Raw genomic sequence first — 14,533 nt, forward strand, 5'->3', positions numbered from 1 at the left:
TTGATTAGGGGACCTCCTATTTTCTGGTATAAAATCATATTCCTAGGGTTTTAGACTTTCAGAGAGTTTTTTTTTTTTTTTTTAAGGTTTAGAGGTTTTAATTCTAAAACCAAGGATGGTATAGCCTTGTTCTAAGTGTTTTCAATAAAACAGTCATCTGTTAATGAAACAGAGAAAGACTTGGCTGAAACTGATGAGCCTTATCCAAAAGGTTCAGCTGAGGTAGAATTAACAGTTGGAAGCCCAGCCAAAACTGGAAAGGCTCTGGGTGGCAATCCTCTTTGTGTTTCTGAGAAGGATGAGGACCCAAAAGAGGAGTAAGAATGTGAGAACTAATTGACAGGTTCCTTCCCTCCTTCTCTCATGATCACTGCAGACAAACCAAGGTCATTTTCATAATAAATGATTTTTTTTCTCAGAATTTAAATCAAACAAATAAACAATATTCCAAGATTATATTTAAGTTCCAATTAACCACATCTCTTTATCAAATTGCCTAGATACTTAAAAGATAACTGAACTAGCCTTGGGTTGCTTTATTGAATGCTAGAGAGGCAAGTGAAGTGCAAATCATAAATGTAGAAATAATGCTATATGTATTTGATATTTAAGTACAGCCTTCAAAACTTTAGATGATCAATAAATCACTGCTTGAAATACACTGTTCTGGTTAATAACATAAGCTTTGGCATTACAGAGATGTATCTTCAAATACCCACTCTGCCACTTACTAGCTTTGGAACTTTGGACAAACTCTCCTGTTGTTTGGTTTTCTCATCTACAGAATGGGAATCACAACAAAACTCATGTAAAAAGTACAACCATGGCACTAATTATAAGCCTCTTTGTATTAATTTCGGTTCATTCGGAAGTAGACTATAAAACGAGGATTTGATTGTGTGTGTATGTTCATTACTCAGTCATGTCTGACTCTTTGCAACCCCATGGGGTATAGCCCCCTGGGCTCCTCTGTCCATGGGACTTCCCAGGCAAGAATACTATAGTGGGTTGCCATACAAATAGTTTAATTGGTGGTTTTCCCTGGTGGCTCAGTGGTAAAGAATCTGCCTGCCAAGCAGGAGACGCATGTTTGATCCTTGGGTTGGGAAGATCCCCTGGAGAAGCAAATGGCAACCTACTCCAGTATTCTTGCCTGGGAAATTCCATGGACAGAGGAGCCTCGTGGGCTACCGTCCATGGGGTCGCAAAAGAGCCAGACACGACTTGGCAACTAAACAACAATAACACAACTTTAATCAGCAGATGACACCAGGAAGCTGTGGTGGAAGAATAAGGAGATGAATAGTAATGGGAAGGAAGTCTCTACAGGGCATGCTAATAAAACATGTCATCACTGAAGACCTCTGGTGTTCAGCCTTGGAGTTGTCCTACCCAAGGAATGAAGAGGGTGTGCTATTTATCCATCAACTCCTCTCCATCAGTGGTTGAGTACTGTTCTAGCACATCCTCTACAAGTGAGTGAGCTTCTCCTATAGCAAGAGAAAGTGCCTGGGCAGAGTGATAGGTACTTGCCTTCAGAAGCCTGAGGGTTTACCAGAAGGACAAGTGCTGAGGGGACATGGGTAGGCCATTAAGGGCCAAATTTGACCCACCTGCCCTTATCTGGTTTCTGTAAATAACCTGTTAATAGAACATAGCCATGCCTGTTGATTTACATATTATCTACGGTTTGGCTACTTTTAGTATACAGTGACAAAGTTGATCCCAAGACCCACAAAGCTGAAAATACTTACTATCTGACTCTCTACAAAGAGAGTGCATCGATCCCTTATCTAGTTGGTAGCACAACTGAGATTAGAATTTAGGCTTCTTGACCTCTAATACAGCACTTGCCTAATTACACTTGAGAATGGCTCTCTCCAAAATTAATTACAGGAAGAGATGGTTTTACCAGTGTTTAATCAACCAGAAACCTCTATTAACTGGCACTTCTATGAGTCTATTTATACAATGGTCATTCATTCCCAGTTATTACCCTGGGAAATCTGAAGAACTCCAATATCCTGATTTGGAGTCTTGACATAAAGCATGTTCTATATGCAATTTCTTTCAGAAATGCTAAATCGGGTATAGTGGAATGTGAATGTTCCCAGACCCAGCAGCTTGTGGGTAAGAAAGGATTCACACTGACATTTACAACTAGATCTGTCAGCTCTTTGCCTCCATCTGCCAAGCAGGCCTTCAGGCCCATGCAAAGTCCTGCCTGCCTACCTAATCATTTATAAGAGTCTTGAGGGGAGCTGCGTATAAGCATGGCTGTTCCACCCACAGGTAGGTCTAAGCTGCTCTGCTAGGCAAATACTGCTAAGGCTTAGCATACTGTACACCTCCTTGGACTTCCAAGCTCCACAGTTCTGGGTGGGGGTGGTGCTGGAACAACTGGAGTTCCCTTTGGCGTCCACAGCACTGGCTCTCATTCAAGTTCCATGCTGCATTGCAGGCAGGAAGCAGCGATGAACTCCTTCCTCACTGATCATAAACCTATGGCAATAGTTCTTCAAGTGCAGTCTCAAGACCAGCAGCATCAGTGCATTGTGGAGACTTTTTAGAGATGCAAATTCTCAAGCATTACCCGACATCTACTGAATCAGGACCTCCAGATTGAAGCCCCACAGTCTGTGCTTTAGTAAGAAATGGGTGATTCTAATGTACGGTATAGTTTGAGAGTCACTGATGTAGGACTCTGCACATACACCAATGCTTTTATCTCCGCTTTCTTCCCTTTTTCTCAGTATAGTGGTTTGGGTGTTAAGATGGCTACAATAAAGCCATCCCTTCCCTGTATGCACATCCATTGGCAGTGATATCACAGCTCTCCCCTCAAAAGATGAAGTCTATTTCTCCACCCCTTGAGCCTGGGCTGGACTGAAAACTTGCCTTGATGAACAGAATGTGGCAGAAGTGATGTTGTATGAATGACAGAGTCTAGGTGTAAAGACATCTTGTAGCTTTTACTTTCATCCTCTCGAAACACTGTCCTGAGAATGCCATATAATGAACCCAGTCCAGCCTATGGGAGGATGATAGGTGTTGTGAAGAACCAAGGTTCTCCAGCCAACAGCCAGTTGTCAGATATCTGAGGGACTCCATCTAGCTTCTGTTGAGTTTCCAAATAACTGCATGTACAAGAATGGCCCCTAGCAAGACCTTTAGAACACCTAATAAATGAACCACAGCCCAACTGCAGACCCACAAAATCACAAGCAAGTAAATAACCCTTATTTAAAGCCATTACATTTAGAGTGTTTTAATGCAGAGATAGAAAACTGAAGTAAAGAATACACCTGCCAAGCAGGAGACATGGGTTTGACCCCTGGGTTAGGAAGATCTCCTGGAGAAGGGAATGGCAACCCACTCCAGTATTCTGGCCGGGGAAATCCCATGGACAGAGGAGCCTGGCAGGCTACAGTCTATGGGGTTGAAAAGAGGTGGACACAACATAGTGACTAAATAAGAAAAATGATATACTTAGATATCTAAGCAACAACTGCAAAAAGTTTTTTTCCAGTGTGCCTCTTTGTCTTGCAACCTGAAACAATTTATATAGCTCAGGCAGGACCACCTCATCATGTTACATAGATTAAATCAAAAAGGAGCTTGGTTTAGTGTTTTTAAAAAGGTCCCTGGGCCTCCATTTCCACACATATAGAAGAAATACATTCAACTAGGTACTTCCAGTGATTATTCTAGGCTCAGAGTTCTATGATTCTAAGAAATTCAAATATAGTAAACTGATTTCTTCTACTCCTTAATTACAGAAGACAGAAAAACATTTCTCGCTTTTACTCCTCATACACCTTAAGACTGAGTTAATAACATTAACTATGGGCTAACTGCCTTCCTATCTAGAATTTCCATTAGGTTCTTGGACAGAGAGATAGTACAGGCACAGCAAAAAAAACACACACACACAAAAAAAGAAACACACAGGATTTGGAGCCTGACACACTTGGATTATAACCCTGGCTCTGTTTCTTTCCAGCTGTGTGGCCTTCATCTATTTCCCTTCCGAGCCTTGTGATCCTTACCTTAAAAATACTGTGTATAACCATACATACCTGGCGATTATTTTGATGAGAAAGGCATATATACAAAAGCAGCTAGAATAATAGTAGGAGCGCAATGGAAAAAAATTTATAATGATGAATGATAAATCATATTATATTACAATATAGTACATGAAATAATAATCAGATAACAGAACTGTATTACAAATTATATTTCCCTTTATATACTGTACTTATTTCAGATTATATTCCTGACTTCCAGAAATTTAAACAATTCTTAATTCTGATGTTTAAACTACCACATTAAGGAAAAAGGAATGTTTGATTTTATAAGCAGCTTTTGGCAGAAAAGAGCTGTCTGCAGGAGTCTCCTCGTGTCTTCTCACTAACTTTAAACCAGGCACCTCCAAGCTCTAATCATCACTGGCCTGAGCACATCTTTCACATCTTTTGATCATACAATACCTTGCCTAACTTGTTGGTTCCTTCCATAGATCAAAGAAGTAGAAATGAAGAATAAGTAATTAACAGATGACCAGGTCTCTTCTCTAGCTTTGCCTTCAGTAACCTCATGAAAAAAAAAAAAAAAACCGTGCGAACAAACTGTGTGAACAAGAAAATATCTAAACAAAGACCACAAGACGTTGCCAAGCCTGCACGTAGTGAAGGATGGCAAGGACTCTGACACCCCATTCCAATGATTAACTGAGATTATTTCCCCTCTTCCCTTAAAACTGTCATGACCCAGCAGAAATGTCAGAATTGCTTTTTGGGGACATGAGTTCTCTGTCTCCCCAGATTGCTGGCTTTCTGATTAATAGCAAGTGAGCTTTCCTGGTGGCTTAGATGGTAAAGAGTCTGCCTGCAATGCAGGAAACCTGGGTTTGATCCCTGGGTTGGGAAGATCCTCTGGAGGAGGGCATGGCAACCCACTCCAGTATTCTTGCCTGGAGAATTCCATGGACAGAGCAGCCTGGTGGGCTACAGTCTATGGGGCTGCAAAGAGTTGGACACGACTGAACAATTAACATTTTCACTTTCTGTGGAGCCCTATACCAAGGCCACAGATATGGAGCCCCACACCAAGGTCATCTCCAGAACTGACTGAGCCCCATAGCAATCACTGCCATGAGACCCCTCGCCCCTCTAAACTGGCCAGCTCCCTGACCCCATATTAGGTAAAAATACCCACCCTAATCAATCACCTAATGCCACCCTTCCAGCAGGAATTTTCTTTGTCTTGAGCCTATAAAAATTGGCTACTAATGCACAAAAGGGGTCAGCATCCCTTGGTCTGTCAGGAGGTCGACCCGCAGTGCTTGCAGTACCCTCATTACCTCTGTTTTTTGTTCTATCTTTGACTGGAACACTCTCCCCTCGATGTGTACCTCACTCACTTCCTCACTTCCATCAGCTTTCTTAAGTATTTGCTTAATAGAAAAGATTCATTGACCCAACTTCAGGAATTCATGCCTTCATTCCTGCTCACACCCTCTTATCCTGCTTTCCTGTTCTCCATAACTGTGCTTCTCAAAATTCAGCATGCAAATGAATTACCTAGGGATCTCTTTAAAATGTAGATTCTGATGCACTGGGTCTGGAGTGGGGCCTGGCATTCTGCATCTTTAACAAGTGCACATTTGATATCAATCTGTGGACTAAACTCTGTAACTCTGAACAATATTGAGACAGTATCTGTTTTCTTTATTTGCTCATCCTGTTTCTCTTCCAATCAGAGTACAGCTGAACTTTGATTAACACTGAGGTTAGGGCTGACTTACTACACAGTTGAATATCCAGTCTGCTCTGTGCATTTATGTTTCTGCCATTTAGGCCACTCCTTCACATGCACAGATTCAACTCACCATGGATCATGAAGTACTGGAATATTTATTATTGAAAAAATTCTCCACATAAGTGCACCTGCATAGTTCAAACTCATGTTGTTCAAAGGTTAACTAGAAGGGTTTCATGAGGGGAGGGAACTTAACTTACTCTATGCTGCATTCTCAGCACCTAGTATACTGTTCAATACATAGAAGTTACTCAATAGATATTAAGTAGATGAATTAAATATGTTTCTGGAAACTGAAACTGGAACTTTGAATATATTCTCCAACAGAACTGTTATAGTCACATCTAAGAACTTTACAGGTTAAATAGATTTCTGTGCCTTGCCTTTCAAAACTTCCAACCATGTGAAAATAGCTTAAACAGGAGCATAAACCCATAATTATATCGGAGTTCAATAGAAACAAATTATTGGAACCAAATGTCTTTCGAGTTAGAGAATCTGAGACTGAATATCAGGAGAAAGCTAGAGAACAAATACCAATAAACGATTATATAGGGACAAACTATGCATGTGTGCCGAGGGAACCAAAAATTACAAGTCATAAGAAGAAATAAACCTGATATAATTCATTGAAGATAAACACTGATAGAGCAATTTTAGTGTCCCAGATTGACCAACAAAAAGGAAGAAGAAAGAATTCTCACACATCTTTTTAAAGTATCTGATATCAAATTTAACTCTGATGTCTTCTTAGAAACCCCAGGGGTACACAAGACACACCGTTCCCAGATTGTAGAGTATCTTTAACCTCAGCGCTGTTTATGCCTTCTACTGAATTATCATTGTGCTACCTTGGGTGATCTTTCCATTGTGGTATGTTTCTAATTGATATGAAATAAAAATCAACTTTACTTGAAGAACCATAGTTAAATACTGCAAATATCTGATCTTTGAAAAGTAGAAAAGGAAAAAAAAAGAAGCAAAAAATAAGAACAGAAAAAAAGAAATGTTTTTTAGTTCTATCTAATTATAGAATTGGTATAGCAGAAAAATTTTTTGGCTCCTTGCCCATGGGACTCAAAGCCAGCCTTAACATTGCCATGAGATTTTATGCATACCTTCTACTAAGAAATGAATAGAAAGTGAAAAAGAATAGACTGAAAATATGCAGTAAAAACAAAAGTTAAAACTATAGCTAAATGAAAAAAACATTTCTCCCCCAAGTCTACTTGTGGTAGTCATGGTCCATTTTCCTTTTTCTTGAACTAAAAATGGAAGAGCTCTTAAGACTGTCTTCAGATGGAACAGAGGGAAGTGCTAGGGGGACTGTGTGTATTTCTGTGGTTTGGGGAATTTTTATATTTTTGGTAACACTGCATGGCTTGCAGGACCTTAGTTCCCTGACCAGGGATTGAACCTGTGCCCTCTGCAGTGGAAGCACAGGGTCTTAACCACTGGACTGCCAGGGAAGTCCCTGTGTGGGCATATTTGAATAAGATTATCTAAAGGATATAGGAGATGGGGTCCTTATATATTTAGTCTTGGAGGCTGTACCCTGATTCCCTCTTCAGGAACAACACACCCATTAGTCCGACTAGAAGCACTGATAGCATTCCTTACTGAGAATTGCCTTTGGCCCCAGAAGACTCTTCTAAGATTTCCCTTTTCCTTCCAGTGGGCAGCCCCTGGGCAAAGGCTGGCTGGTTCAGGAATACAAAGGCCAAGCTCTATTCTTGCCGTTCAGGAGGGCTCTGGACAACCCACTCAGCCCTAAGGCTCCTGTGGAGTGGGCTGAGGCCTCTCTTGCAGTCAAATCACCCTGCAGCCCCTCCCTCAGCCCCTTCTGCTATCTCTGCTATGGGTCTTTCTTCACTGTAGGTACATTTCTGGAGAGCACACCCCTATATACTTTGGTGACTCCATATGCTCAATCAAGCTCTTTCTAAAGAACCTAAGCTCTAAGACATTTTGCATTGTAAATAACCCAAGTTTATTCCTATTTTCAGCATTGCAACCCATTTTCCCTTTAACCCAGGGAGCATCTCATTGTTGTGCTTTCGAGCAAATGTCCAGAGCCACAGAGGGTGCGATCCAGCATACTTACGTGCTCCAATTGCTGTCAGTCCAGGGACTGGGCCAGGCCACTTTGCCCTCAGCTCTTGAAGTAAGTGGGTTACCGCCTTCCACTCCGAGCTCAGGTCTTCTAACTTCCTCTTTAATAGAAAAGCATGCATGTTATTTATTCGATTAACATCTTGCAGTAACTTAATTCACTGAGTTATTAATTTATTTTGTGAATATATTATTGTATTTCTATCGTATTTTACTTCTAAATTAACTTTTCTGGGTGGAATTCCTTTCAAAGGTATTTTAATTAAATACTTCAACCAACCTCACTACAAATTTTTATTGATTGTTTGCTGCATACAGGCTCTTGCTCCAGGCACAATTTCATTGAAAGGACAAACATAGAGTGCAAACATTATTGAAAGCAAAACAAATAAACAAAAAATGTCATCTCAGCAATTGGCTTGACTGTTTTAAATAGTATCTAGTGTGGCTGCATACCAGAATTTTCTAGAGGACGTTAAAATTATCTTACTACCCTGGCTCACTCCAGATCAATCCTATTAGCAACACTTGGAAGGAGGGGCTGAGGTACACTTGGGGATAAGCCTCTGAGTCCACTTCAAGGAAGGACTCTTGTCCCAAATGGTGAAGAAGATGTCAGTAGACATCCTTCAGGTGTCAGGTGTCAGTTCCTTCTGGGACTGTCTCTGCTATGGTGATCTGCCTTGCCTAAGGACTTGCCCTTCCCAGGGTGGCCCTTAATCAAAGACTGATCAAGGTGAGAGTATAAAGGCTCAGCCAATTTGGTTCAAAGCAGGACCATTTTGAGGGTCATTTTAGCTGCAGTAGGGTCAGCCAAGCCTGTATATGGTCAGTGATGTGTATATGTTAACAAGTGGCTCTCTGGGGAAAACAAAGAAACAAATTGATTTTAGTGTTTGCTAATTTCTGTGGTGTAGGTTGTCCAACTATAGCCAATTTTAGTTACCAAAAGAACATCAAGTAGCTCACAAAGTGCCTGGAAATTTGCTAATAGGACCTCAGGAGCAGATCCAAGCCACTTCCAGTGTAACGCTGGATAATCATAAGATAACTTACTGCCAATAGAATGTGAGGAGAGGTAATATCTGTTAGTTCTGGGCTGATCCTTATAAAAATTGAGTGAGGTTTCTCCATCCATTCTTTCCCTTTCCACTAGCTGGAAGCAGAGGACTCAAAGGTCCTAGGTCAAACTTTCTCAATGGAGTGGGGGGATAATTTATCATAATACTTTGGAGCAGTGGTTCTCATATGTTTGGGCCATCAGAATCACCTGGAAGACTTGGTAAACCACTGACTGCTGGCTTTCATGGAGAAGGCAATGGCACCCCACTCCAGTACTCTTGCCTGGAGAATCCCATGGATGGAGGAGCCTGGTAGGCTGCAGTCCATTGGGTCGCTAAGAGTCAGACATGACTGAACAACTTCACTCTCACTTTTCCTTTCATGCATTGGAGAAGGAAATGTCAACCCACTCCAGTGTTCTTGCCTGGAGAATTCCAGGGACAGGGGAGCCTGGTGGGCTGCCATCTATGGGGTCACACAGAGTCGGACTTGACTGAAGCAACTTAGCAGCAGCAGCTGGCTTTCAACCTCAGCGTTCTAGATTCAACAGATCTTGGGTAGGACCCAAGAACTGACACTTCTAACAATTTTCCAGTTGATGCTGATGTTGATTGTCAAGGACCAGAGCCTAAGGCATCCATTATAAGCAATGAATTACCTAGCCATCCTCAATGGAATAGATATGTATCATCCTTGATAAAAATAAGAAAATAGGTCTTAAATTATTTTCTATAGGACTTAATTTTTTTGAAAAACCCCACTTAAGCAAAGCTGCAAAGGGAATAAATACTAAAATAAATAGTAAAAAGTTATCACTTCCTATTTTAACTATCATCTGTGCTCTTAAGGTTATTTATTCTATTATGTCTGACCTCATGTCAAGTCAGGGCTTTTAATTTCTTCTCCTAGAGTACATGCTGTTAAACATTTACTATCACATCAATGAGTATTATTTCTTTTTATTTATTAAAACATAAGCCTTGAATCCAAAAGTGAACAACAACAACAAAATGCCTCTGATCAGTGAGGAAAAACTACCATAGTAAGTCATGACACGTGGAAGATATTTTTCTGTTCTGACATCAGAGCTAAACATTGAGAATTAAATATCATCCAAGGCTGGTGAATTTATATATATATATATATATATATATATATATATATATGTATGTATGTATGTATTTGGTCTTTTGATTCCCCTGCTAAATTACAGTGAGTTCCCAGGGAAAGAATAATAAGAGGAACTAGAAGTTGTTGATAACAACAGCAACAACAAATAGCAATAGATATTAGGGAAGAGACAATAAATGTAAAAGTAGCTATCTGAAAACATCATGATCTTGGGTCACTTACTGAAGGGAGAAGGGTGCAGCAAATGGTCTTATACATTATATAACCTATAGGAAGTCACCTGTATATGCTGAGAGACAAAGAGGGCGAGAGGAAGAGAGAGAGATTAGAGATTGACTTACATACTGCTGAGATCTGCCCACTCTTACACTCAGCAAGCATATGGCCCCATAGTGAGTAGGCGAGGAGAGATGGGAATTTGCTGTTTCTACAGTTGGCTTAGGTTTCACTTTCTTCTCATGGTGTAAGCATCTCACTGCACTGAGTTAGATTTTAAATATTTAAAGTATTTATCTAACAGCCTGCCTCTGAAATAAAATTAACTATTTCATCTGGGTCTCAACTGAAGACGCAGTGATCAGTACTGAACTTCATATTCCATGTGCACAATGAAATTGAGCAGGACCCTGTGGGGATCCTGGGCACAAAAACCTTTCTCTGCCCCTTATTTCTTGTTGGTAGGAAATACGCTTCATTCAGCCTCCATGACTTTCCCTGTGTTCCAAAGCTCAGGTTCAAATAGTTGCTAATCAGGGAAGGGATGGGATGCAAAGACAAGGGAGAAACGGTCAAGAAACAGCAGAGCAGCCTTGATGCAGGTTCTTGGTTCCACTTCAAGGGATACACAGAACAATATCTTTGAGCTCTTCTGCGGAACTAAAACTTCGAACAAATGGAAGATGTTAACTACTTGATGTAGCATTCTTCATTCCAGAGACAAGGTTTGATAACCTCAAGATCCACAGAAGCTCATCAGGAGACCCCTGAGGCCAGATTAAAGAAATGCAGGCCTTGCACACACCCTTATCCTTATCAGCAATTCAGCCCTTGAACCATTTCTATAAAACTCCTCACCCAATTCCCCCACATAGGGACACGCAGTTTTGCCTGGCAAAGCAATAAAGCTAATCTCTTTTACTTCACCCAAAACTCTGTCTCTGAGATTCAGTTTGGCACCCATGCTGAGAAGCTTTTTCAGCATCAGTAACTGTACAATGAAACAGAACAATAATTGATGCTTTAATGATGACCCTGAAAATTAAGAAAGTTTTAAATTACACTATGTTTTAGTATCTGAAGTCCTGGATTTCAGCCCTAACTCATTACACTGGTTTTGTGATTACTAGCAAAATCAGTACTCTTGCCTGGAAAATCCCATGGATGGAGGAGCCTGGTAGGCTGCAGTCTACGGGATCGCGAAGAGTCAGACACGACTGAGCGACTTCACTTTCACTTTTCACTTTCATGCATTGGAGAAGGAAATGGCAACCCACTCCAGTGTTCTTGCCTGGAGAATCCCAGAGACGGGGGAGCCTGGTGGGCTGCCGTCTACGGGGGTCCCACAGAGTCGGACACGACTGAAGCGACTTAGCAGCAGCAGTAGCAAAATCAGGTAGGTCAGTCAAATTCATCATCCTTGAAACATGTATATAATATTACTACCTAACTCATAGCTTTGTTGGATTAACTAAATGAGATCTTTTATATGAAAAGAACTCTGTGAACTGTAAAGCACTATAAAATTGTTGGTTAGTTATTATGCACTGCTTAATGAAGCAAAACAGAAGATAGTCAATAAAAGTTTTCATTAAGATAGTTAAAATGAAAATATTTCAGTGCTTAAAAGATTTGGTTTAGGTTATCCTGAAAATAACATGTTTATATATTCAATTCTCTTTTATTAATACATAAAACTCTGAATGGTCTATTCATTTATTAGAATGTTATTTTGCCCATTGTTTTTTCCAGATGGGTAAATAAGGTTTATATGATTTCAGATGTAGAAATTTAAAAAATTAAGTAGTAGCCCCCAGTGTACCACAAACATCTGATACCACAAAGAAGCTCAGAAGTGCATGTTAACCAATCGTTCATAAATATTAGCAAATGACATCACATAAAATGGCTGTAGATTTTGATTCAGCTGGTCACAAAAACACTCTTGCAACTTTTCAAGTACCTGTTGTACTTAGAGTTGAAATTGGCTATTTATATATTATGGATAAATATATATTATTTATATATAAATGTATATTATTTATTATATTTATACTATTGGTATAAATATATTATTAAGTTAATTAATTATTACATTTATTATTATAAATATAATAAATACTATATTATATATAAATTTACATGTTTATATATAATAAATTATATATATATATATATATATATATTCTTTTTCATTTGGTTTTGCTTTCCTTTTTTGTTCCCTGGCCTGTGCCCTTATTTTTTATTCTCTCATCTTTTCTATTCGGCTGTAAAGTTCCTTCAGATAGCAAAAAATGTTTGGCTGCAGCAACTAATGCAGCATTCTTCACATAATAGACTTTAAGCCGCACCCATAAAAAAATGTAAAAGGTAATGATTTGCTACTGATGTTAATCTTTAACCACATTTAAAGGAATCAAATGCATGTCTAAATTCCTGCATCTTTAAATATAAAATCAGTGGGATACTAGTTATGAAGTCCTACTCTTGATTAGGTGTCCAGAGTTTTCAGACTTTGAATATGCTAAGCAACACTGCAGATCCCAGGATTTCCTCACAAGAGCTCAAAACTCAACAGTCATAATAGATTCATGTTTTACCAAAAAGGAGAAACTCTGAGATCATTTTTTTTTTTAAAGGGAAAAATGAAATTCATTCTAGGGGGCATTTGTACCTGAGCATTAGTCTCTATTGTGTGTGTGTGTGTGTGTATAATTTCCATGGAGTTAATCATTAAATGTTAAGACAATTATATCAAACTGAAATTTCTTCTTTATGAAGAGTGAAAATTAATTACAAAAAATTATTTCTGAATATAGGTTTCCTTTTTAAATGTAAAATGGAATTTAACTCTGAACTACTTATGTTTGGGATATTCAAAATTTTTAAATCTTTTATTTTTCTCTTGTGTTAATGTTTGGCATGATATTAATATCTGTTATATAAATAAATGAATCATCCTATGACTTTATATACATAGACATACATGTGAATATTGTAACTGAAACATCTATGTCTCCATGTCTGTGTCTATAAATGCAATTAATACAACTGAGGACGAGAGGTGAAATTCAGATCTCTAAAATGCTTGTCCAGTTCCAGCATGAACTACTGAGTAAGACTAAATTGAGACTCTTCCCCAAAATATTTTCTCACAAAAGAGTCAGTTCATATTAGCTTATAATGTCTTTTGTGTTTCAATTGTTTTATTTTGAACAACAAAGTTCAACAGTACCCTGAAATACTCTCAAGAGATATGAATTTGGGATGCATATAGAAGTTATCTGCCAGAATTGGTTAATAAAACAAAAAGGAAGTGAAGAAAATTGATAAACTATTAAAAATTATTCCTAGGGTATACCTTCACATTTACCAGTGGTAAAAGTCATTGTAAACAAATGTTTTAAAGATAGTTTTAAAAAGCTAAACTATAAGTTATTCTGATGGGGTGATATATAATTCACATCTAAGAATAATGAAAAGATTATCTCTCCTAATATTTTGGGAAAGGGCACTGAAGTTAGGGATAAACATTCCAACGATAACATTGAGGAAGTGAAAACCAGGCCTTCTGGTAAATGGCAGTTAGCTAGGTATGATGGTCTCAAGTAAACATAAACAGCCACAGAAAATAAACTATACAGAGATATGGACATCCAAGGGCCATGTTTGGGGTTAAGACAGAGACAAGGCCACTATGCCACCACAAAAATGACAAATAGGAGGCACTGTTACTACTTCTTAACTCTGCCCTGCTTTAATCCTTTCACCTTCCAGATTAAAAACTGTTAGGTATGTTCTTAACTGTCTCTGGAGAGAAAGCTTTGACTGCACCATTTAATTAAAACACTGCCATATTGCAAATAACTTAGAAGGAAGACAGTAAGCTCTAGAATTCTGGAATACATGTGTGTGAGTGTATGTGTGTGCATGTGTGAATGAACTCTTTTCATAAAATACAAATGTGGCAAAAGCAATATTCTTAGTGTGTTATTTTATAAAATGTGAAATTTCAAATATTGGAAGTGCTAATCAATTAAGAATTTAAATATAACTAGGCATTTGACAATCTCATCCACATTCCTAAATGATTCTATCAATTGCTCAAAAGTTTATTATAAATTTTATCTTCTCATTGGGAAAACGGGGTTCTCCTTATATTCAAGCATAAGTGATTAGCACTGATTCA

General features: G+C 38.8%; 1 protein-coding gene across 8 annotated transcripts in view; it reads right to left on the reverse strand.

The window, feature by feature from the left end:
- The window catches only part of DMD (dystrophin), a 2,402,664-nt gene that overhangs the window by 735,802 nt on the left and 1,652,329 nt on the right, over positions 1–14,533 (reverse strand). For all 8 annotated transcript variants that reach the window (XM_025277237.3, XM_045164452.1, XM_045164449.1 and 5 more), the window contains one exon: positions 7,928–8,036. In XM_025277237.3, the coding sequence (XP_025133022.3) occupies positions 7,928–8,036 (109 nt within the window). The remainder of the gene's footprint in view (positions 1–7,927; positions 8,037–14,533) is intronic.

Source organism: Bubalus bubalis, chromosome X (genome assembly GCF_019923935.1).
Source record: "Bubalus bubalis isolate 160015118507 breed Murrah chromosome X, NDDB_SH_1, whole genome shotgun sequence".
NCBI classification, from domain to species: Eukaryota; Metazoa; Chordata; class Mammalia; order Artiodactyla; family Bovidae; genus Bubalus; species Bubalus bubalis.